At 36.0% G+C, this 25,576-nt stretch overlaps 1 protein-coding gene across 3 annotated transcripts in view; it reads left to right on the top strand.

Moving 5' to 3' along the window:
* Window positions 1–25,576, top strand: part of LOC150102497 (nuclear valosin-containing protein-like) — a 534,631-nt gene that overhangs the window by 327,351 nt on the left and 181,704 nt on the right. For all 3 annotated transcript variants that reach the window (XM_090398755.1, XM_090398754.1, XM_090398756.1), the window contains one exon: window positions 11,168–11,272. In XM_090398755.1, coding sequence (XP_090254881.1) covers window positions 11,168–11,272 — 105 coding nt within the window. The remainder of the gene's footprint in view (window positions 1–11,167; window positions 11,273–25,576) is intronic.

The following is a 25,576-nucleotide window of genomic DNA, read 5'->3' as shown; positions in this document are numbered from 1 at the left end:
TGTTTATTGAAAGCAGGACATGGCCCGACAGAGCAGTTGCTCTGGTTCTCTTATAAGCAATGTCTGTCTGATGCTCTTCGAGATGTAGTAAGATAGATTTCTCTGTCTGCCCATAGTAAGGCTTTCCGCATTCACAAGTGACCTTGTATACACCTGGGAATTGTAGAAGGTTGTGATGTTGTTTATAGTTCTTGAAGCGTGATATTATTTTTGGCAGAGTCGAGAAGCACGTTTTTATGTTAAACTTCTTTAGAATTCTGCTCAGCTTTTTGGATAGTGTGCTGATATATGGCAAGACGATATGACCTTTGGAGTCGTCCTGTGTCTCTACATTGTTACGTTGACATCGGGATAATTGGTTGTTAATACTTTTTAGAGAGTAGCCATTGTTTTTAAAGGTCCATTTAAGATGTTGTAGTTCCTTTTTCAGTTCTTCTTCATCTGACAGTACAGATCTTGCACAATTCGCTAGAGTTGATATAATACCCAACTTTTGTGCTGGATGGTGATGGGAGGACGCATGCAAATATCTGTCTGTGTGTGTTGGCTTTCTAAAAATAGAGACTTTAATTGATTCAGGCGTCTTGGTGAGTTTAACATCTAGGAAGCAGATGGAACTATTTTCTTCAATCTCCATAGTCAATTTTATATCTTGATGGCGGTTGTTTAAGTGGTCGAGAAACTTGTGAAGATTCTCAGTACCATGCTCCCATATGAGGAATATATCGTCCACATATCGAAGCCAAATTTTTGATTTTAAAGTAAAAGAGGAGATCGCCTTTTCTTCAAAGTCCTCGAAAAAAATGTTGGCTAACACAGGAGAGAGAGGGCTTCCCATAGCTAATCCTTTGACCTGTTTGTATAGTTTTCCTTCGAATTCAAAATAGCTAGAGTTTACACAGTGAGATAACAGAGAGAACATTTTATTTGAAATCTTGTTTTTTAAAATATGGAGAACGTCCTGTGTCGGAACGTTCGTAAAGAGTGCTACCACGTCAAAGCTCACCATGATATCAGAAGATTTTAGTTTTAGGTCCTTTATTTTAGAGACAAAATCTGTTGAGTTTTTAATATTTAATATAAGAAGAAGATTTTCCCGCATAAGCTTTTAATGATGACGCCAAATATTTGGATAACCTGTATGTGGGAGTCAATGCTGTCTACTATAGGTCTCAGTGGATAGTTTTCTTTGTGTACCTTCGGGAGGCCATATAACCTTGGAATGAGTGGGTGTATTCCGTGGAATTTCTGTGGTCTTTTGTAGGAGATTATTTGTTCTATTGTGTATTTCTCTTGTTGGGTCTCTCTCAATTTCCAAATAATTATCTGAATTTAACAGTGCTAAGATTTTTTCTCGGTAGTCTATTTTATCTAGAACTACAGTTGCATTCCCCTTATCAGCCTTTAAGATGACAATGTCCTTGTTAATCCGTAGATTTTTAATTGCAAGTCTCTCACTAGGGGATATATTATCAGAAGGAGGTTTTGCGTCGTTGATTGCAAGTATTGTTTCGATTCGAAGTAAACTCGCGTCTGCGGTAGGAAGTAGCGAAGCTGCCTTCTCCATCTTAGTTAAAAGCAATTCTTTAGGGATGCATTTTGGTGCTAACACAAAGTTTAGTCCTTTTTCGAGAATTTTCTCTTCATCGAGACTTAGCACGTATGACGATTTGTTAACCACCAAATTCTTAAGACCGCTATGACAATTATTTAAGGTAGATCTTTCTTGTTTTGACTTGAGAAAGTTGAATTTTCTGATTAGCTTTTGTTTGTTTAAGTTTTGATAATGTAATGCACGGTGTGTACTTAATTTAGAAAAATGAACATATCCCAACCCCGAGTTAATAGTACGTTTCATATATATATATATATATATATATATATCTTCTTTCTTAGCATAAACTTTCATTTCCTGATATCATGATCAGGAAATGACACTGTCTACCGGCAATTTATTCTTACAATTCATTTGTAAATATGTAGGCTGTGTATTTTTTAATGCCTGGAAAAGAAACTTTTTTTTCCCCTGGAATTATTCATTCATTATTTGGTGCCACAAGTAAACATGTGGAGAGCAATTAACTTTTCTTAACAATTAACTAGAATCTACACAACTCTTAGTGACTGATCTTCAGGGCCGTTCCGTGGGTTTGCGCTGCCTGAGTGCAAAATTTTTGTGCCCCCCCCCCCCCCTTTAAAAATTAAAAGATCCCGAAGTACAATAACACGTTTCGAATAATTTTATTATACTGCACATTAAGAGGAAATCTCTCTCTCTCTGTAAAAAATATAGTTTATGATCCTTTTTCATTAATGTATGAATTTTTATTAGCTAATGCTGCTATTTAGAATTTATGATCAGAGATGTTGAAGCCTAGATTAATATCATGGCTTTTAAGACGTCATTAAAAGAGTTTTTTTTAAGGGGAAGGGGCGGAAAAATATGCTACTGCACGTGGCGACAAAATTTCTAGGGTTGGCCCTGTGGCCATTCCTGGTGAATATGGTGTTTGAGGTAGATATTGAAATCCCAAGTCGTATATTGTCTATTGGATTTCATAAGCAGGTGCATTGTCCTGCAAAAGCAACACGCCTCTGCTTACTTTCTCGAACCGATTTTCTTTCAGTACCTTCTTCAATTCCTTCAGGGCTGCTGTAACAGTTTCACCTTTCTTGAGGTAAGGTAAGGATTACACCATCCATATCCTAAAAGACAATGGCAAGAAGTTTCCCTGATTACTGTTTGGTTCGAAACTTCTTTGACCATGGAGAACCTTTGTGTCTCCACTCCATTGACTGTTGTTTGTTCTCTGGGTCATAGTGACGAAGCCATGTTTCATCAACGGTTAGAATATGAGCTAAAAATTTCACGAGGATGAAATCCCTTTATGAAATGTTCTTTTAACATCTCAACTATACCCGCCTCAGTGGCTATCATTCACTGCAACCAGTATGCCTCGCCAAAAAATCGCTTTCCGAACAAAGTAGGATAAATAGTAGTTATAAATAGTAGGATAATAAAAAGATATATACCTCTCAAAATAATCCAAAACAAACGAAAAAAAAAATAAATGCACACATATCTTCGCCCCCACACGCCTTATAATTCATTTTTCGGTGAACTGTATTTTCGATCAATTGCGCTTCGATGAATTGTCTTTTCGATTAACTGCTCATCGGTGAATTGTCTTTCGATGAATTGCTTTTTCGATTAATTGTTGTTCGATAAACTGATTTTCGATGAATTGTTTATTCGGTGAATTGCTTTTTCGATGAATTGCCTTCGATGAATTGTCTTTCGGTAAACTGTTTTTCGATGAACTCTCCGGATACCATTAAAATAATTGGAAAAGAGATTAAAATATAATTAAATGCATTATTCCCCCACCTCAGTAATGGAGTACTAGTTTTTATTATTATTATTCTGTGTTGTAAAATCTAATTTATCATAATCAAATTCATTTATCTTTGTCTTTACAAAAAAAAAGAAAATAAATGTCATTCAAATAATTTTATAAAATTTAAACTGGTTATTAAAATCATCCAAATTGTTTCAGACATCCAGAGGTCAGTATTCATGAATGATTCTTTGAGATGTTTCTAATGCACCAGCTACCAAAGAATTTCTAAAAATAAAAAAGTTGGCAAATCAACAAATTTGCTAAATTTCTAAAAAAAACTCTGCTGTCAAACCTCAACAACATCAAGTAAACACTGTAATAAATTTATCTTCCTTCACATCCTCAAATCAGAAGCAATTAGTGCACTATCTCTTGGTATTCCTGCACTTATAAAAATTTCTACAGAAGAATTATGATTCAAATTGAACGTGTACGCATATTGCCAACAATGTTGGACTGGATGTTGCCAATATATTAATTAAAGAAACATCTCCAAAAGTAATCTCTCCTATAAAGATATGAAGTACTGTTGGAAATCAAGAAGAATAATAAAATTGTAATTACTAAATCTGATAAGGGAAATGCTATAGTAGTTGTAAACTACTATGATTATACATTAAAACTCGCTTCTTTACTTAAAGATCGCTCAGTCCACTTTCCCTTAGACTGTGACTCTACCAATACAGAGATCAGATCACTTCACATGTTCCTTAAAAAGGTCACTTCCTGGACTGTTGAAGTTACTAATAAACTAAACCCATATAATTCTAGAACCTTCCCACCCTCCCAAATATATTTGGGGGGGGGGTTCTAGAATTAATGACATAATGACACAATCATAAACAAAATGTGTCATTATGCCCAACTGTAGATGCCATTGATTCACCCACATACATTAGCCAAACATTTAATCAAAGTGCTCTCCCAATATACTGGCAGCACTCCTTCACATATAAAAATCTCAGCTCACTTTAAAACCAGTACAGAAAATCTCGCACTCCAACACACTGACATTATGGTCAGTTTCAATGTCTCCTCTATTCACTAGTGTCCCACTTAAAGGCACTTTAGACCTTATTCAAACTGAATTTGCTGCTGCTGATATTTCAGCCTTGTTTAAATTCTTTATGAACTCTGGCTATTCTGTTTGTCAAGGAAAATTCTACAAACAAATAGAGGGGACAGCCATGGTCTCTCCATTTTCTCCTCCCCTGGCTGGTTTCTTCATGGAAACATTTGAAGAGAAAGCTCTAAACTCTGTCCCTCATAGACCCAGTCTTTGGCTACACTTTGTTGATGAGATGTTCTCCATTTGGCCACATGGTCTGGATGCGCTCAACATATTTTTAATACACTTAAACAATGAACATCCCAGGATCCAGTTAACATTGGGGGGGGGTGACAACAGTCTCCCCTTCCTAGATATTTTAATTACACACAAGCTTGATGGATGGATGCCTGGCATTCTCTGTTTAGAGAAAATCCACACACACACACACCAGTAGATCATACACAAATAGTCACATCATTTCCCCCCCCCCCTCTTCTCTCAACAGTATGGAATTGTTAAAACATTATAAACAGGGAAAAATTAATTAGTTCAGATAACACTATTCTCCTTACTGAACTTGATCACCTTCACAAAACCTTCTTAGACAATGGCTACAATTTGTACCATATCCAAAAAATATTAAAACTCCAAACCCATACACCCTCTCCAGAATGGAGACTACACCAAAGCTTTAACTATTCTATATATCTAAGGCACATGAAGAAAAACAACAAAAATCTTTAAAAAAAAAAAAAAATACAATATTTCAACCACTTAAAGATCATATAAAAAATTAGCATCCATTATCCATTCTACCAAAGACCAGCCACAGTCCCTAGACCCTAGTCCCTAGAATATTGTTTTTTTTTTTTTTTTTTTTTGAATGGAGAGTAAAAAGTTAAGAAACAGAATCAGCGAATAGATTTATCTGAGAAATTTTTTCGTGTCAAATTGTGTAAAACCACCAGATGATATAAATCCAGGAGGACTAATATTGTCTTAAATGGTAAACAGCAGTATAGTTTTGAAAAAAGTTAATTCCTTTAGCAATTTTTTAACTGCTACAGTTTTCTTTCTGCCAAATTGTTCTAGTCAATAAATTGGACTGAAGGTATAACATTTTATTTGTTTCAAGATAAAGGATGTGTTTTCTTTAAATAAGTATTCTTCATGATACTGCATATTATAGTATATTGAAAAAAGGACTGAAATTGGATTCTTGAGACAGAAAGGGGAAACATTTTTCATCAAAATGAAGTGATCATTTAATTTTAAAAAATTAAGCAAATAGAGTTTATTCTAAGTGTTTCTTCCTCATGAACTCTCTAAAGCCAAAAAAATTTTCTGATAAGATTTTTATCAGAATAATCTGAAGTCTAGTGAGGTAGGACAAGTATATTTCATTCTTTTAAGGAAAGAATGCTAGTTTAATTAGAGTTGAGAAGATTCAATTTGGAAACAGTTGTATAAATATATTGGAAAGCTTAAGCTTTTAATTCTAAAAATGCTTTAACAAAGAGTTTTTGAATTTGCTTTGCTTGTCGGTAAAACTTTTTTTTTTTTTTTTAAACTAAACTTAAATTTGTAGATTTGAGAGAGAGAAAATGTATCCCTCATGTAATGTTTTTTAAATCAAATTTTATGTACATATATTTATATAATTATTTTTATATTAGCTAAACAGTACTTTTATTGTTATTATTACAGTACCTGTTTCTTATATTTGGCATTGAGATAAGTGAATATAATAAATGAGATTTACTATTTCATGTTGGAGGTTTAATGGAATATTGACACTAGGAAAGGATTAAAATCTAATTTTAATGCTTCCAATATTTCATCTCAGTCACTGACACATCTTTAGGATGTACAAATAACACTTGTGATACACACACACACACCACAAAGACAACACAATAATTAATGGCATGCATGGGTAACACTTAAAGTCCAATTTAGGTGGTCCCCTCCCCTCCCCCCTCTATGAGCAATTGTAGGGAACCTAGGATGTAAACTGTGACCTCTGATGATTATTGTTTCCCAAATTTTGGGAAATTTTATGCATCCATATTTGTTTAAATTGGATTGATTTCTGAGTGCCACTGCAATGGTGGAGTATGGTAGTTTTTTTCTAAAAGATCCTGTGAGTTGTGTCCAATACATGAATTCTTGGATTCTCCAAGTTAGCACTACCTACATTCCACTAGATCACGTTCCCACAAATTACCGAGTTTACCAAGTTAAAAAATTTACTTAAAAAAAGTATCTTCCTGGCTACTGGACGTTACAAAAAAACTCAAACTGTTCAGTTCTCCCCCTCCATCCCCTGGTTATATGATTTACCTGAAATCCACAAACCTAACTCCCCAAGACCTATAATAGATGCCACTGATGCTCTATGCTACAAATGGTCAAAACAGCTGACACTCTCTTACCCCCCCCCAAAAAAAAAAAAAAACTGGACTTACCACATTCTATATAAAAAAACTCTACCCATTTCAAAACATTAATTGAGAATTTAACGTGAAATAATACAATATATTAGTAAGCTTTGACATCACCTCCCTGTTTACCAATATTGCCTTAAATGACACCATAACACTCTTAAAAATGTTTTTCCTTCAGATATCTTAGATCTCTTTTCCTTTGCCATCAATTCAGATTATTTTTCTTCAAAGAACAAAATTGATGCAAATTTTTAAATGGAAAATTTTGAAAAACAAGCCTTATATTCAGCCCCTCATAAACCTTCTATCTGGCTAAGATACTATAAATTATAGATGCCAAGAAATTATATTCTTGGTTTAATCCTTTGTCCAAGTGTAAGCAAACAAACTTTGCACGTGAAGTAACTTCATGCTTGGGCAACTCATATAGAGGCTAATGACTTCACATCACTTGCCTTAGTATCCCATATCCTTACAAACAAGTATAATGCTATGCATTATGGGAAGGGTCACTACCCAGACCGGTTTTGACCTTTATTGAGGTCTCATTAGTGGGAGCCAAACCAAGAAGTGATATCAAGGTTGAAGTAAGTCATATTTGCAGAAGTTATATTTCCATGTACAAGTAGCTAAAAGGTGTCACACTTTATTACTAAAATACTCTGGATTAGAGATTTAGATGTTGAAAGTTTTTCTGCTTGGTTATACTATAAATTAAATGTGTCCTCTATTTGGCCTATTGGCACAGACACGTTAGACTCCTTTCTCAGTCACTTCAAGTCTACATCCAAGAATCCAGTTTATGATAGAAAAGGAAAACAACAGTAGTTCACTCTAGACACCTTAGTAACATGCCTCCCAAATGGTAACCTTTTTTCATGATTCACTGAATATAGAAAACCCACTCACACAGGCAGATAAATTCACAAACTTTCCCACTACCCATCAACAATATGGCATCCGTAAAACTCTAACCAATGCAGCCTATATTATAATCTTTGTTCCAGTGGAACAAAGATTTCAACTGAACTCAACCATATACACAACATCTTCCTATGCAGAGGCTACAGTGATTACAGAATTAAAAAATAATCGGTTTCTTCCCCATTCCTCGGCCATCTCTTCAGAAGGATTTTAGAAATGCTATCGCCATCTGTAGCACATCAGAAAAAATAGCCAGGTCATTAAAAAAAATTACAATCTCTACACAGCTTTTAAATCCCACTGGAAACTTACTATCCTTATCCATTCTACTCTCTCTCAGTGCCTGGAGTATATAAAGTACCTTGTTCCTGCAAGCTGGCTTACTTCGGACAGACAAGTAGATCAGCCACTGTCCATTTAGATGAACACACATCTGCAATCATGACTATGGTCAATTGGCCTTGCACACCATGTATTGGATGTAACTCACAGAATCTTCTGGGAAAAAAACCACCATGCTCCACCATAGTAAATTGAAAAAGGAAAGACTGTTTTCAGAATCTGTAGCGGCACTTAGAAAGCAACCTAATTTAAACAAATATGGATACATAAAAAGTCTCAAAATGTGATAAACCTAGGCTGCCTACAAACGTCCATATTGGATCCACCACTTAGATAGGACTTGAGTGTCACCCACATATTTCATGAAATATTGTATTGTATTGCATTGTGTGTGTGTGTGTGTGTGTGTGTGTGTGTGTGTGTTATTTGTACTCCCTGAAGATATCTCAGTGACTGAGACTAAATATTGGAAGCATTAAAATTAGTTTTTAATTCTTTCCTAGTGTTGTCAGTACTCTATTAAACTTCCAACATGACATTCTCCCAGCACTTAGGTTGGACTTTAGTGTCATTTACATGTTTCATGAGGTGTTGTTTCTTTGTATGTGTGTTATGAGTGTTATTTGTACTCCCTGAAGATGTCTCAGTGACTGGGACATCTTCAACACTTAAGCCTTAACATAGAGATTTACTATTATGGGATTCATCATGAAAGAGTACTTTATTTCATTGCACACTGTCTCTGTTACTTAATTCTTCAACTACATGACACTACCACCATCTTTTTTCCATCACCAGTACTATTTTGTGTGTGTGTGTGTGTGTGTGTGTGTGTGCGTGCGTTATTTTGGCTGATTTGCCTATCCGCAGGGTGAACTGAAGTTTCTCTGGAAACTCAGGTTTCCAGAAGAAAAACCCTGCCACCTCCATACGAAATCAGGTAATTCACTTATTAGAAAACGCCCATATAATTATTCCTTTTGACATAACAAGCATCGAATATCTTTTCTGGTCAAAGGGAATAATGTCCTGTTGCTGGTTTGTTATTTGTCATAATAATTTAGGGAAACTAATATTTTTCTAAGGTAAATAAATTTAGATACTGAAAAGAAAAACCAATATTCATGATAGGAACTTTAATTATATTAATGGGAAAAAAGAAAGATTTTAATCACTTTTCTTCATTTACATCATTAACTCTACTTCACTTTTAGTCCCTCCCCTGTAATTTTTTGGTATCATTTTTACTTTCTGTTAAATATTATTATCATACACCCACTAGAAAGACTTAAATATTTGTAGGATGATGATATTGTTGACTTCAGAAATAACGTAGATTCCTTATTTGTATTTACAGTCCATGTATATTATCAAATGTATTTGTGAGTTTCATGCTTAGAAGAAGAAATCGAGCTCAAGACTAAGTGCTGTTGGGGAGAAATGAATAATGAGATAATACAATAAATTCTATGAAGGCGATATACTGAGTAATCACCACTGTAATTGATATAAAAATATAAAATGATGTGGGAAGACATTGGATGCTCATCAACCAGTCTTGAACCTAAAACTAGTTTTTTACAATAGATGTGCTCTTACATCATACGCATTCAATAACATGAATGGGATTAATACGAGGGTGGTCTGAAAAGTTCTTGGATTAATGATCAAAAATCAAATTTATAATTTCAAAATTGTTTTTATTTTTCAACATAATCTCCCTTAAAACTAATACATTTATTCCAGCGATGCTCCAGCACCATTATCCCATCCCTGTAGTGGTTCTCAGTAAGATCTGCAAAATACCCCTCTACAGCTGCAATCACTTCTTGATTCAAAGAAAAATACTGACCAGCATGGAAGAGTTTTAGTTTTGGGAAGAGATAGAAGTCAGAGGGAGCCAAATCTGGGTAACAGGGTGGATGTTCCAACAATTCATAGTGCAGATCCCTTAATTTTCCCATTGCCAAAACACTTTTGTGGGCAGGTGCATTGTCCAAATTAAAGATGACTTTTTTCTTCTGCAAACCAGGTCTTTTCTCATGAATTTTTTCGTCTAGTCTGGTTTAAAGATCAGAATAATATTCCCTTTAAAGATAATTAATAATAATAAATCAAAACACCAATGCTATGACCTTTCCTGCTGATGGAACTGACTATGTCTTCTTTGGCACTGAAGAACCGGCTTCTGTCCACTGTTTTGACTGCTGTTTGGATTCTGGTGTGTAATAGTGAATCCAAGTCTCATCCATAGTAATAAATGGACTCACAAAATCAGTTTTATTCTTGTTAAAATGCTCTAAGCACTGTTCAGAGATTTTCATGTGAGTGCGTTTTTGATCTGCTGTGAGCACCCATCTTGCGCAAAGCTTTTCCATTTGCAATTCTTCAATCAAAGTATATCCTACACGTTCTTTTGAAATTCCTATAGTCTCAGCAATTTCATGCACTTTGACTTTCCAGTCATCCAATACCATATCGTGCACTTGATCAATAATTTCTGGCGTTGTTACACTTTTTCGATATCCTTCATGTAGAGCATCTTCAAGGCTGGTATGGCCATGTTTAAACTCAGCAGCCCATTTCTTAATTGTCGAAAAGAAAAAAGAATGCCCATAAACTTTTATGCACTTCGAATGAATTTCTTTTGCAGTTGAACCTTTTTTTTACAAAGAATTTTATAATTGCATGATACTCAATTTTATCCATTTCAAGGGATACAGACAACACTTTTGCTTTAGACAGCTGTATAAAACAAACTACTTGATAGAATGACTTGCAATTTCACACGGATGCTTATGACAGATGTACCAACTTAGAAAAAAAATAAAAAATCTTCCCGATAGTGTTGCCGTCTATGGTCGAGGCCAAGAACTTTTCAGACCACCCTCGTATAGGATATAATAAGATTTACTTAACAAATTGTTATGAAATAAATTTTTGAAATTTTTGTTATTTTGTACCAACCCATTTTTAATAATGTATTATTTTGTTGAACTCAGGCACCTATTAGGCACAAAGAAAAATATGAATCATTAGGTCTTACTAATCCAGCAGGAATATTACTTTGTGGACCTCCAGGTTGTGGAAAAACATTGTTAGCCAAGGTATATAGAGAAATATATTTCATAAATCAAAAAATGTTAATTGAATTGGAAAAAATGCATGCTTATCTAAATTTATCTCTTGTAAAAATGAATTTGATAAAATAGACACATTTTAAGTATCAGTTTGAAAACAAACTTCTTTTATGCCACTGAATAAAACTGAAGTGTATGCATTAAATATTAACATAACATTCATATTCTTATTTGTGCTTTACTTAATGTAAAATTGATGTAGGATGAAAATTATACTGCTTAAGAATAAACTCTGCTAATATTTTAGAATTACCACAGCTTTTGTGCATGTGTGTGTGTGTGTGTGTGTGTGTGTGTGTGTGTGTGTGTGTTTATAATAATCTCATGTACAAAAGGTTTTTATGATGATTTCTCCCCTACAAAAGGTTATAAATCAATGGAACATTAGCATTGCAAGTGTGCTAAGCATCAGATAATCTGGAAACTCCTTGATCGTTTTCCATGCCATTCAAATCTTAAACTTTATCTATATCTTAAATCTCTATAAATTGATCAGAATACGTTATGCAAATTATGGAAACAATGAATATGTTAGAGTAAAACTTTAATATAAACCAAAATAAACACTCGACATTTCAACCTCAACATTAAGGTCATCATCTGGAGTATACACATAAATACAAAGAACCAAGCTTCACTACAAATCTACATGGCATGCTAAATGTTGATAGTTTTTTCCCACTTGGTTAGACTATAAATTAGACTATATTACCTTGATCCAAGTGTAAGCAAACAAAGTTTGTGCCTGTCTTCAGGAATGGGGCAACTCGTGGCAAAGTTGGACTAATTTCTCATCACTTTCCTTAGTATCCCATAATGCAAAGCACATCTTCTTGTTGACATGTGGAAAGGATTAAACTAAATATATAATTTATAGTCTAACCAAGTGGGAAAAAGTTTCCAACATCTTTCTCTAATCCAGAGTAATTTAATAATAAGGTGTGACACCTTTTGGCAACTGGCATATGGAAATATGAGTTTTCTGCATTGCTTCAACCCCAGCTATCACCTCTGGGTCTGGCTCCCACTGCAGAGACCTCAATAAAGGTCGAAACCGGTCTGGGTAGTGACTCTTCCTATAATGCATAGCATTATACATGTCCACAAGGAGATGTGCTTTGCATTATGGGATACTAAGGAAAGCGATGAGAACTTAGTCCACCTTTGCCACGAGTTGCCCCAGTCCTGAAGATACTTCAGGTGCAAACTTTGTTTGCTTACACTTGGATAAAGTATTAAACTAAATATATAATTTATATGGCATGCTAAAGTTACTGACCAACCATTACAATTACTGGCCTGACCTCTGGTGAAAAAAAAAACCTTACTACATCAAAGCTAGAGTCTTCTTCTTCTTCTTATTATTATTATTATCCATTAGGTTTCAAAATTAAATTAAACTGGAGAGCAACATGATTTACAAAAAGGAAAAAAAATTAATAAATAAAAAAAATAGTACTTATATAAGTATACATATAAATTACAGCCAGCTGAAATTTATATGGATATTGGCCAATAAAAGCTGAAAAATTGCTTCAAGTCCTGAAGTCAGGATATGCTGGAAACTAAATGGGCTGAATGTGTGCCATCCAAATTCTTGTAATTTTTATGCTGCTATTATTGTTAAGATTGGGGTGGTTAATCAAAATTTCACAGACTTCTTTAAATTTCTGTTCATACCATTGTATGATGTAATGAGCCAAGTACGTTTCCAATCAGTTTAGTGTAGGGTGTTAAGAGCATGATCTGAAAATCCTGCTTCATCAAAATTGTTAAATTTAGTGTGTTGTTTGTGCCCTTTTTTACGGATAGGGATTTTACGTCCAGTTTCCTCAATATTAGGTAAGTTACAGGTGGAATAGAAGCAATAAACTTCTGGATGTGCCATTGCCGGGAGAAGATCCTTAGAGAAGTTGAATATGTGTTTTAATTTTAAAGATGGTTTAAAAGTGACATTAAGATTGTAATGGTGTAGGATTCTATTATTTTTTTCTGATAACCCTTTAATGTATGGGATAGCTATGGTTTTAGTGTAATCCATGTTATTTTTTGATAAAAGCTTTAGGAGGAACTTTATTAATAGTAATTTTGCTATAGTCATTATTTATCAATGTATTGCTAATAATTTTTTATTCTTGTTTAAGAGCTTGTTCATTAGAGCAAATTGTTATAGCTCTGTTTTTGGGGGTGTTAATGACTCCAAATTTTTGTGGAAGGTGTATATATTAGTGTATAGTGAAGGATAGACAGCCTGAAGAAAGATCTGTGACTAGTGTATCCAGGAAAGGGAGTGAGTTCTGATTTTCAATTTCAATAGTAAATTGTATGCACTCATGTTGTTTGTTCAGGTGACTAAGGAATGTGTTTAAAGTTTGGTGACTGTGTGACCAGATAACAAAAACATTGTCAACCTATCTAAGCCACACTGTAGGTTTTAGAGTAAAGGAATCAAGAGCACATTGCTCAAAAGCTTCCATTTAACAGTTAGCAATTGGGGTAGGAGGAGTAGAGATGAGTCCATGGCTGTACCTTCTTTTTGTAGGTAAAATTTATTTTGCCACACGAAGTAACCGGAACGTAGTGCCTGGGCAAAAAGAGCTGTAATGTCGGGCAGAAATTTGTTCTGTAGGAGAAGAATTGTGTCATTGATTGGGACATTTGTGAAAAGGATCGAAACATCAAACTGATAAATCATTTTTGCCGAGTGTTATGTTTTTAATTTTGTTTATAAAGTATTGTATGTTCTTTATATAGGAGGGGGAATGACCTACCAAATCCTTGAGTGTTGATGCTAATTTCTTGGCTAGGTGATAATTAGAGCTGTCTGTTCCCTCAACTATCAGCCGAAGCAGAATGTTATGTTTGTGTACCTTGGGAACACCATATATTATGGGAGAACAGGCATAATAGGGTGTAAGTTTTTTAACAGAGTGGTGATAATAACTAGGTGATAATTAGAGCTGTCTGTTCCCTCAACTATCAGCCGAAGCAGAACGTTATGTTTGTGTACCTTGGGAACACCATATATTCTGGGAGAACAGGCATAATAGGGTGTAAGTTTTTTAACATTCTCGAGAACGAGAGTGCCAGGGGAACGGTCGTATTTTAAGGGAGCTCCCGAAAGCTAAGTACAATTTTGAATGGAAATTAGAATAAATGTTAAAAATCATAACATAATATTGTCTAAATTTGGTAGCTTGTTGTGTCTGTGTGATTTTGGTGTAAATTCCGTAAATTAATTTAGTCTTTAACGATACGTTTCATATATTTGAATATGGCGCCAATGCGACGTAAGATAATGGCGTCCAAAAATACGACGGCATTGTTCAAAAACTGTAGTGTGAGAGAGTTTGTCCGGTGTGATGTGTGTGGAATGTATGCATTCCCGAATGAGTCTGGAGTATGGGTTGAAAGTGATAGTGGTGGGAGAATGTGTAGAAAGTGTATGCAAAGTGAGGAGTCGAAGTATGTGTCAGGTTGTGAGACAGTTATGGTTGAAGAAAGCCAGAATGCGAGTGAAAATAGTGGCTCGATAGGGAATTGCGGTGTACAAGATGGCAATGTGAGCGGTGATCTAAGAAAGAGTGAGAGCAATTATACAGAAAGAGAAAATGGTTTGAATGATAAAAAAAATGATGAATTATTTGTAGGAAGTGAGATCGCTAGGCTGCGCGCAGTGATACAAGATGCGCAGCGGCAATTAGAGCACCTGCAAAACTCTTTCCAGAGTGATTCGGCTAACGGAAATAAACAGCTTGGGCGAGTTTCCGAAATGAAGGAGAGAGTATTGTATGGTGACTCGTTATTAAGAGGAGTAATAGATGGGAGTGTAACTAAATCGTACTTGCCGGGTGCGAAATTTAAGGATGTAAGTGAGAGCATTAGAGTGCAAAAACAGAGGGTGAAAGAAATAACAATTGTGGCTGGTACGAATGAATTGAAAGGTGATAAATTTTTTATGAGAGAGGACTTGAAAGTATTGTTAAAGGTAGCGAAAGAAAAGAGTGACAGAGTTAGAATGGTGAGTCTGTTACCGCGGTATGACAGAGAGGAGTTTAGAAGGAGGGCCATAATCGCAAATGATATTATGCGCAGGTTATGCGGACGGTGTGGTGTGGAATTTGTGGACGTGTGGAATGAGTTTGATGGGCGAAAGGACTTATACAAGATGGATGGACTGCATTTGAATGGACTTGGTGTGCAGAGACTGGAAAAAGTGTTGCTGAATGAAGTGAAAATGGATGTGCAGAACCAGGGAAACTAGAACTACCAAGGAGTGGGGGAAGTGGATATCCAGTCATCAGTGAGACAGTTGAGTGTAAAAATGTATATAATGTACCTGAGCCAGCAATAAGGACAAAAAATGGGAATGGGATATTTAGAATAACGCATCAAGATAGGGGTGGGACAAAGGGAACACTGCAATTCATGTATACTAATGCCAGGAGTATTAGGAACAAGAAGGAAGAATTTTTGGCCTTGATTGGCTCTTCCTGGCCACAGGTTATTGGCATTAGTGAAACATGGCTGACGGAAGATGATATAGTTAGTGGGATAGAATGTGTAGGTTATAGTATGTTTAGGAGGGACAGAGAGAATAAAATTGGGGGAGGGGTGTTATTGATGATAGCTGATGAACTGCAGCCAAGGAGAATTGAAGTATTGCAGGATAGTGAAAGGAGCTCATTTGAGGCTATTTGGTGTGAGATTGATACTGGCAGAATAAAATATACAGTTGGGTGCTGCTATAGACCAGGTGATGGAATAGATGGTGGAGATGGTATGCATAAACAAATTGATGAAATGAGTGGAAGGAGGGTAATTATTATGGGGGATTTCAACTATGGTAACATTGATTGGAAGGAGGAGAGGACAAATGTGAGGAAGGAAATGGATTTTATTCAATTATTAAGGGATAACTATCTGAAACAGCATGTAATTGAAAATACTAGGGGTGTGAGAGTGCTTGACCTGGTAATAGTATCTGAGAATTTCACTGTAATGAATATGACCATGTTGCCACCTATTGGTGAGAGTGATCATAAGGTCTTGACCTGGGAGGTGGCTAAAGGTGTGAAATTTGTGATTAAGACAGGGTATATTTGGAATTACCGTGCTGGCAAGTATGACAAGCTTAGGAGATTGCTTGGATCAGTGCCATGGCATGTACAACTGCAAGGGCTGGACGTCGATAGAGCATGGGAAGTGACCAAAGAGCATTTACAAGAGGTTATGGCTGATTGTATACCTAAGGTCCGAATAGTGAAACAAGGAGGGGTTAAATGGATGAATAACACCATTAAGCTTGAACTGCAAAAAAAGAAACAACTATTGAGGGAATTTAAAGAAAGGGGTGACCTGCAGGCACACGAACGGTATAAAGTACAGGCTAGAAGGGTAACGAGTGTGGTAAAAACAGCAAAAGCCGATTATGAAAGGAAACTAGCTATGCAAGCAAAAGAGAATCCCAAACAGTTCTTTCAATATGCTGCAAGCAAGAAAAAAACTGTACATGGCAAAATGATTTTAAGGAATGACGATGGTAAAGAGTTCACTGAACCAGTCGATATAGTGGAGTTACTGAGCGCGCACTTTGCAAAAGTATATCATCCAGGTGGTGACGTTGAAAAAATGAAGGAACCATTAGTTTATATGGGAATTGTGATGAATGAAGTGGAGGTGAATAGTCTATTCCAGAACCTTAATGTGAATACATCTGTGGGATTGGATGGTATACCGGCACGGGTCTTGCATGAAGCGGCTAATGAATTATCAGTGCCCTTGACCATGTTGTTTAATCTGAGTCTCAGGTCTGGCTTAGTTCCGAAGGCGTGGAAAGAGGGGAAAATAGTTCCACTGCATAAAGGAGGATCCAAGACTATGGTTGCAAATTACCGACCGATCAGCATATCAGGAGTCGTTGTCAAGGTCTTGGAGAAAGTAGTCAAGGGAAAAATACAGGAATGGATTGATGAAAATGAGATACTGTACAGAGGACAGCATGGCTTTGTGAAGGGTAGATCATGCCTCAGTAACTTGCTCAAGTTTTATAACAGGGTGACGGCTGAACTAGATAAGGGAAATGGGTTTACAGTGATACTGCTGGACCTGGCAAAGGCGTTTGACAGGATACCACATGGAATTCTAATCCGTAAACTACAACATATGGGAATGGATATAGGGTTGGTGAGATGGATAGCTGGGTGGTTGATGGAGAGATATCAAAGAGTAGTTTATTCAGGAGTAGAGTCCAAAAAACGGCCTGTGACTAGTGGTGTGCCACAGGGTTCTGTTCTTGGACCACTGCTGTTTAATCTGTTCATTAACGATATAGGGAATGGTCTAAGTGGGACAGTTCATTTGTTCGCTGATGATGCAAAGTTGGGGAGGACGATAGTGAATGCAGAAGATGTCAAAGTCTTGCAGGATGACTTAGATAGATTGGAGTTCTGGGCTAAGGAGAATGGATGTCAATTTAATGTGACAAAATGTAAGGTTATGCATTTCGGAGTGAAAAGATTAGCAGCAGTATACCACATTGGTGGAACTGTACTCCAAGAGATTGATGAGGCCAGGGACTTGGGAGTGTTGGTGGATAGGGAGATGAAGTTTAGGGGGCACATTGCGAAAGTAGCTAAATCAGCTCATCAACTCACTTGGTTGTTGAAAAATACCTTGACGAGCAGAGAAAAACAAGTTATTGTACCTCTGTACCGAGCCCTGATAAGACCTCATCTCGACTACTGTGTCCAGATTTGGTCACCTCGGTTCCTTCTTGATGGGGAGGAGGTTGAGAGGATCCAGAGGCGAGTGACTAAGATGATAGCAGGTCTATGGAATGCACCATATGAGAACAGGTTGAAGATTTGTGGGTTGCAGAAACTAGTTGATAGGCGAAAAAGGGGAGATATGATTGAGACATTCAAATTGCTAAAAGGATTCTATAGGATTAATTCAGATGATATCTTTGAGATCAGGACTGGTGGTGGGAGAACTAGGGGACACCCATGGAAGCTGGGCAAGAGCGTGGTTAGCAGGGGTGTTAGAGCTGGGTTCTTTACTTTTAGAGTGGTAAATGAGTGGAATAAGCTGCCAGAGTCTGTTGTGGGTGCTATGACAGTGAGCGAGTTCAAGGCAAGGTATGATAGATACTGTGAGAATGTTGAACAGCTGTGTGAACATGATGTTTAGGGCTTCCCTCGATGAGTCTAAGGACTCCTGGAGTAGCCCGTGGTAATAATAATAATAATAATAATAATAATAATAACAGTGTCTGACAGCCAAGAAGTGACAGACTTAAGTAATTTCATAGTTTTTTTTTTTTTTTTTTTTTTTTTTTATCCTGTTCATTGGATAAAGTTCACAAGCTGATAGGTGCTGTTAACGGAGACTAGTTGGTTCATCTGATGGAGGTAAGTTGATCTGTCAAGGATGACCATTGCATTACCTTTGTCCCATTTTGTTATAATTATATCTTGATTAGCTTTTAATGACTTGATTGCTGCTAGTTCTGTTTTTGTAAGATTGCTACATATGGTTTTCTTTGTATTCAAAGCATAGCTGGTTTCTAAATGAATTTTATCAGCTATATTAATGCTTCTTTCTATGTGGTATATAGCATCCAGTTTATTAGCAGTTCTAGGTGCCATTACAAAGTTTAAGCCTTTATCAAGTAGTGAAAGTTGACCATTATTTAAGGTGTGGCTAGATAGGTTGATCACATGATTATTGCTTGCATGTGATTGGTCACTCCTTGTCTCACTTGTTTGTTGTTCACTGTTGGAGTTGTTTGTCAGGGAAAAGATATCCTGATTGATTAGATTTGTATGTTGACATTGAAAATTTCGCTGTTGTTTTAAAGCATGAAATTTATTACTTTCCAGAATGTGTTTAGCTGAATTATCAGTTATTCTTTCAAGCACTTTCAAAATATCAGGATTCATATAACTAGAGAGTTCAGATTGTAAATTTAAAACTTGATTTTGGGTCATTGCTAGATTTTTCGAGCTGTTTGAATTTGTTCTCTAAGTATAGCTTTCTCTGTACGTGCATAGATAGGAAGTGCTTTAGCCGAAGTAAATTTCTTTTTTAGCTTGATGCAGTTAGGAATAAGGTTGCTGTCTCTGTATCTCTTCAAAAAAGCGAGCTGATCGATCAAAAGAGAAACACGAATCTTTAACCCACTGTAATGATTGCAACGCTTGTGAGTACCATCTCCATGGATTATGAGAATCCTCTCCTTCATGCTTACAAGGTGATCAGGATACATTATGCAAATTATGGAAACAACTACTGTGTTAGAGTAAAGCTTTAGTTTAATATAAACTAAAATAAACACTCGACGTTTCGACCTTCACATTAAGGTCATCACCTGGAGTATGCACATATATACAAAGAAACAAGCTGCACTTCCACTACAGTTTACCTGCCATGGTAAAGTTACTGACTAACTATTACAACTAATTGCCTGACGTCTGATGAAAAAAAAAAAAAAAAACCTTACTTCGTCAAAGCTAGAATCCTATTATTATCCATTAGGTTACAAAATTAAATTACGAGGGTGGTCTGAAAAGTTCTCCACCTAACAATGAAAAAACAAATTTATAATTTCAAAATTATTTTTATTTTTCAACGTGATCTCCCTTAAGACTAATACATTTATTCGAGCGATGCTCCAGCACCATTATCCCATCCCTGTAGTGGTTCTCAGTAAGATCTGCAAAATACTCCTCTACAGCTGCAATCACTTCTTGATTCAAAGAAAAATGCTAACCAGCAAGGAAGAGTTTTAGTTTTGGGAAGAGATAGAAGTCAGAAGGAGCCAAATCTGGGGAATAGGGTGGATGTTCCAACAATTCATAGTGCAGATCCCTTCATTTTCTCATTGCCAAAACACCTTTGTGGGCAGGTGCGTTGTCTCGATGAAAATGATTTTTTTTTCTGCAAACCGGGTCTTTTCTCACAAATTTTTTCATCTAGTCTGGTTAAAAGATTGAAATAATATTCCCCGGTTATTCTTTTACCTTTCAAGATAATTAATAAACAAAATGCCTTTATCATCTCAAAACACCGATGCCATGACCTTTCCTGCTGATGGAACTGACTTTGTTTTGTTTGGCGCGGAACAACCAGCTTCTGTCCACTGCTTTGACTGCTGTTTAGATTCTGGTGTGTAATAGTGAATCCAAGTCTTATCCATAGTAATAAATTGATACACAAAATCAGTTTTATTCTTGTTAAAATGCTCCAAGCACTCTTCAGAGATTTTCATGCGAGTGCATTTTTGATCTGCTGTGAGCAAGCGCAGCACCACCCATCTTACGCAAAGCTTTTTCATTTGCAATTCTTCATGCAAAATATATCCTACACGTTCTTTTGAAATGCCTATAGTCTCAGCAATTTCACACACTTTGACTCGCCGGTCATTCAATACCATATCGTGCACTCGATCAATGATTTCTGGTGTTGTTACACTTTTTGGACATCCTTCATGGGGGATCATCTTCAAGGCTGGTACAGCCACGTTTAAACTCAGCAGCCCATTTCTTAATTGTCGAAAACGAAGGAGAAGAGTGCCCATAAACTATTATGATCTTCAAATGAATTTCTTTTGCCTTTAAATCATCTTTTACAAAGAATTTTATAACTCACGATACTCAATTTTATCCACTTCGAGGGATACAGACAACACTTTTGTTTCAGACAGCTGTATAAAACAAACTACTTGATAGAATGACCTGCAATTTCACATGGATGCTTATGATAGATGTACCAACTTAGAAAAAAAAATCTTGCTGATAGTGTTGCCATCTATAGTTGAGGCTGAGAACATTTTTGAGACCACCCTCTTAAGCTGGAGAGCAACATGTTTACAAAAAGGAAAAAATTAATAAAAAATAAATTAAAAAAAAATTATTACTATATAAGTGTATATATAGATTACAGCATACCCTGACTTTAAAGATCTAAAATCAGGGTATGGTGGAAAGTGGGCTGAATGTGTACCATCCAAATACTTGAGATTTTTATGCTGCCATTATTGTTAAGATTGGGGTAGTTAATCAAAATTTTACAAGCTTCTTTAAATTTCTGCTCATTTCTAAATTTCTGTTCATACCTCTCATGATCTGAGAGGCCTGTTTCACCAGAATTGTTAAATTGTTAATGTGTCATTTGTGCTCTTTTTTTAGGGATTGTACATTCAGTTTCTCCAATATTATAGGTGCAATAGATGCAATAAACCACCTTTAAAATTAAAAAACATATTCAACTCCTCTAAGGATCCTCTCCCCCATTGCCACATCCTGGAGTTTATTGCATCTGTAATTTACCTTATTTTGGAGAAACTTGACGTACAAATCCCTATCCATAAAAAAAATAAAAAAATAAAAATAAAAAGCACAAACAACACATCAAATTTAACAATTTTGGTGAAGCAGGCCTCTTGGATCACGCTCTTAACACTCGACACCAAATTGATTGGAAAAGTACTTGCTCATTGCATCATACAAAAACCTGTTATGAAGAGAAATGGAATTTTTATGCCACCATTATTGTTAAGTTGGGGTGGTTAATTAAAGATGCCTGTGAAATTTTAATTAACCACCCCAATCTTAACAATAATGGTGGCATAAAAATCCCAAGAATTTGGATGGCACACATTCAGCCCATTTAGTTTCCAGCATACCCTTGTAAAATTCGATGCAACGTAAATTTTTCCATTTTTTATTGCACCGACTTTTACAGGGGTCACATCCAAAATTTACAAAAAGTAAACTTGTAATATTGTATGTAAATAATACCAAAAGCCCATGTATTAAAACCCAGAGGAATTAGCATGTTAAATTGTGTAAATAGAAGTTCAAGGGCAATGCCTTTGAAATTGGAAATATATTGGTGTTAGTATTTAGTATAAAATGTAGAAGGAACCTGTCAGCCTGATACTACCTTCAAGGTCAGTGTTCAAAGGGGCGGCATACATCTAATGTGGCTATGTCGTTCCGTTAAGGAGATTAAATGTGCACTTCATGGAGAACTAGAAGTCTGAGTTTAAAAGAAGATCAAGAGTTTGCACGGGAAAGTTCAGGGGTTGTAAACCTTTGTCCAGAGTCCCAGAAAACCGAATATAAGGCATCATGGAAAAAGAGATTGAGATCAACACCAGGAGAAGAAAAAGGAAGAAAAGAGGAGAGAGTATCATTGATCCACAACTTTCGTCCCATTCAGATGATGATGCTGAGACAGACAGCCCCAGGAGACGATTAAATACCGTGGGAGCAGCGGAGTTAGACCTAATGCATTGCCAATGGAACAACCTGCATGAGACCTCGATCGTCAGACCTTCGCCCGAGTCAATAATGCTGGGAAAATTGTGCTCCACGTTTTGCCAGCCATTCGTTGATGAAATGTCAGTGTTTATGAAATCTCCAAGTGAAAGCCCAAAACCTGATACAGAAAAGAAGCCAGGGAATCTGTAAAGGAAATGTGAACAAGTGCACTATAGAGAAAAGGAAGTCATGTGAGTTTATTTTCAGTGTAAGTTTATCTATGTTATGAGAGACTGTTTTAGAAGGACAGATAAGTTTGTAGAGTTACTATACAGGGTGTTCGGGATAAATTTGACAGTTTCGTAAGGAAAAAGAAAATCTTCTTTGTATCTATTAAATTTAATGAATTGACAAAAAAACATTACAGGCAGAGTTAATTACAATACTATCAACAAGATTTACTCAAAATAACCACCATTAGCATCGATCACAGCTTCAATTCTGCTTCGGAACCTCGAACAAGCTGATGCTACAGTCTCCCTGGGAAGGGCCGCAAAAACTGTTTTAATTTTATCCATTAACTGGGCTTTTGTATTACTGGAAGTGCGATTGGTGTCTTTTTCAACTGCGCCCCATACAAAATAATCCATGGGGTTAAGGTCTGGGGAGTTTGGAGGCCAAACATTTGGACTGGTGAAGTCGTAGAAATTTTCAGACAACCATTTTTGACTTTTCCCAGAGGTGTGGCAAGGGGCCGAATCCTGCTGCCATACATACGGCCTACCATTGGCTACCCTTGTTATCCAGGGCTTGACTACAGTTAGCAACTCCACGAACAAAGCCCGAATTCCAATGCCAGGGTTCTTCAACACCTGTTCCTGCAGATTTGTGAGGAATTCTGCTGTACGAACGCAATCAGATCGTCTGCTAGGGATCTTTCTTCTTGCTACATCCTCGTAGTCACCATTGCAAGTCTCTAGTTCATGCCTGATTGTTTTTACTGTATTCAGGGAGCATTGGGCAGCAGTCGTGATATCCTTATTTTGATGGCGGGCACGAATCATCATGATACAAGTTATTCTCTTCCATGATTCAGGTGGGTTCCAGCTATCCATCCTTTCTGACATCTTGTATATGAATGAAGAAGGGTCCAAACTTTTAAATGAAGAGAAGTGTGTGTTAATACATGTAACTTACGGAAAAATATAATTAATTATAAATATGTCAAATTTATCCCGAACACCCTGTATATAGTGTGGAAATAGTTTGCATAAGTAGAAGTTTATATAAAGTGAAACCTGGAATTTATAGTTATAGTTAACAAGGCATGATAATTCCTAAATTGTAAATGGGCTAATAGTTTTCTCTTTAATTGTTTAATGATTTGTATTATGTTACATGCTTACATAAATGTTCTAAAAGAAGTTTTCCTGTAAAGTGTTAAACTTAGAGTGGATTAAGAAGTAGTAATTCATTAATGTGTAAATTGTATGATTGTTTCAGTATAAATAAAGATGTTTGTTTTATTTACAAAGAGTCCGCCTGATCTTTTACGCAATACACTGTTTCCAACTAAACGCGATTCTATGAGTGGGGAGTTTGCAAATAGCTACGAATTGAAGTTAAGTGTTAGCCACAACTGTAAAATATTATTAAGAAGGGCCTTAAGATAGAAAGCGAACTTTACTGGAAGTATTGATATTTCTTATACCACAAGGAGACCGCTGGTGTCTCAGTCATCTCAAAAATAATTTCTTGTGATCTCCGGTATAGGTAAAGAATACTGAAGGTAGAGCAAGGATACAAAAGTTAATAGAGTACATGAAAGGATTAGATGAAGTTAAAAGAGGGATTAAATAAGGTTAATGAAGAATAGAGAAATAGAAGAAGTAAATTGAAGTATAGAAAAAAATAGAAAATTAAATATAGAAGTAAAGTGTAAAGAGTAAAGTAAGATAAGAGTATAGAGAAATAAAGTAGAGTATACAGAGAAAGTAAAGATTAAGTAATAAGTATTACGAATTATAAGATAGAACCTCAAAGGCACAATAGACACAGAATTTTCAATAGTGCAAATAATAGGTATATAATAGACAAAAGATATTACAGAAAATACAAATAGAACCTCATTTTACAAAATGAAGAAGATTATTACTTGGAAAGAAAGCAATGACAAATTTAAGTGAAATCTTTAAAGATATTAGCCTCGCAACAAAAATCAGAATCGTGAAAACAGCTGTATTCCCTGTGGTACTGTATGGACGTGAAAGTTGGGCCCTGAGAAAGAGTGAAAGAAGGAAGATAGATGCATTTGAATTATGGGTTTGGAGATGCTTACTAAAAATACTATGGACTGCAAAGCAAATCAATAAATCAGTGATAAACAGAATAAAGCCAGATTGCTCCGTCGAAGCAGTCTGGCTTTAGTCGAACAATAGGAATAAGAATACCATGGACTGCAAAGCAAACCAATAAATCAGAGATAGACAGAATAAAGCCAGATTGCTTCCTCAAAGCTATGATCATCAAGCAAAAATTGTCATACTTTGGACATATTATGCAAGCAAATGACAGTCTGGAGAAGATGATTATGCTTGCTAAAGTTGATGGAAGTAGGAGAAGAGGAAGACCAAGAATTAGATGGGTGGATGGAGTTAAAGAAGCAACTGGAATGCACCTGGAAATTCTGAAAGATATGGCCAGGGACAGATCTGAATGGAGAATGCATGTTCATAGAATCACCAGGAGTTGAAAATGACTCGATGGAACAGCAACAATAGGACTGAATTTCCAAATGGGATGTTCAACTCATCTTGTGCCAATTTATTATTGAGATGGAAAGTTGGCACTTCAGTTTTACTTTTGCTTGGTTGTAGTCTCCATTTCTTAAAGTAAATATGCATGGAGGCAAGTTCATATGTGAGGGTTTCCTCCATCTGTCTTAGTTCTCTATTTCTGGTATCTAGTGCTATGTGATTCACATAGCAGAATTTTCTAGATACTG

The sequence above is a fragment of the Typopeltis vanoorti genome, chromosome 10, assembly GCF_054136105.1.
Source record: "Typopeltis vanoorti isolate ZY-2024b chromosome 10, IOZ_Tvanoo_1.0, whole genome shotgun sequence".
Classification (NCBI taxonomy): Eukaryota; Metazoa; Arthropoda; class Arachnida; order Uropygi; family Thelyphonidae; genus Typopeltis; species Typopeltis vanoorti.
The sequence above is the reverse complement of the archived record's forward strand: the minus strand, read 5'-3'. Positions and strand labels throughout refer to the sequence as shown.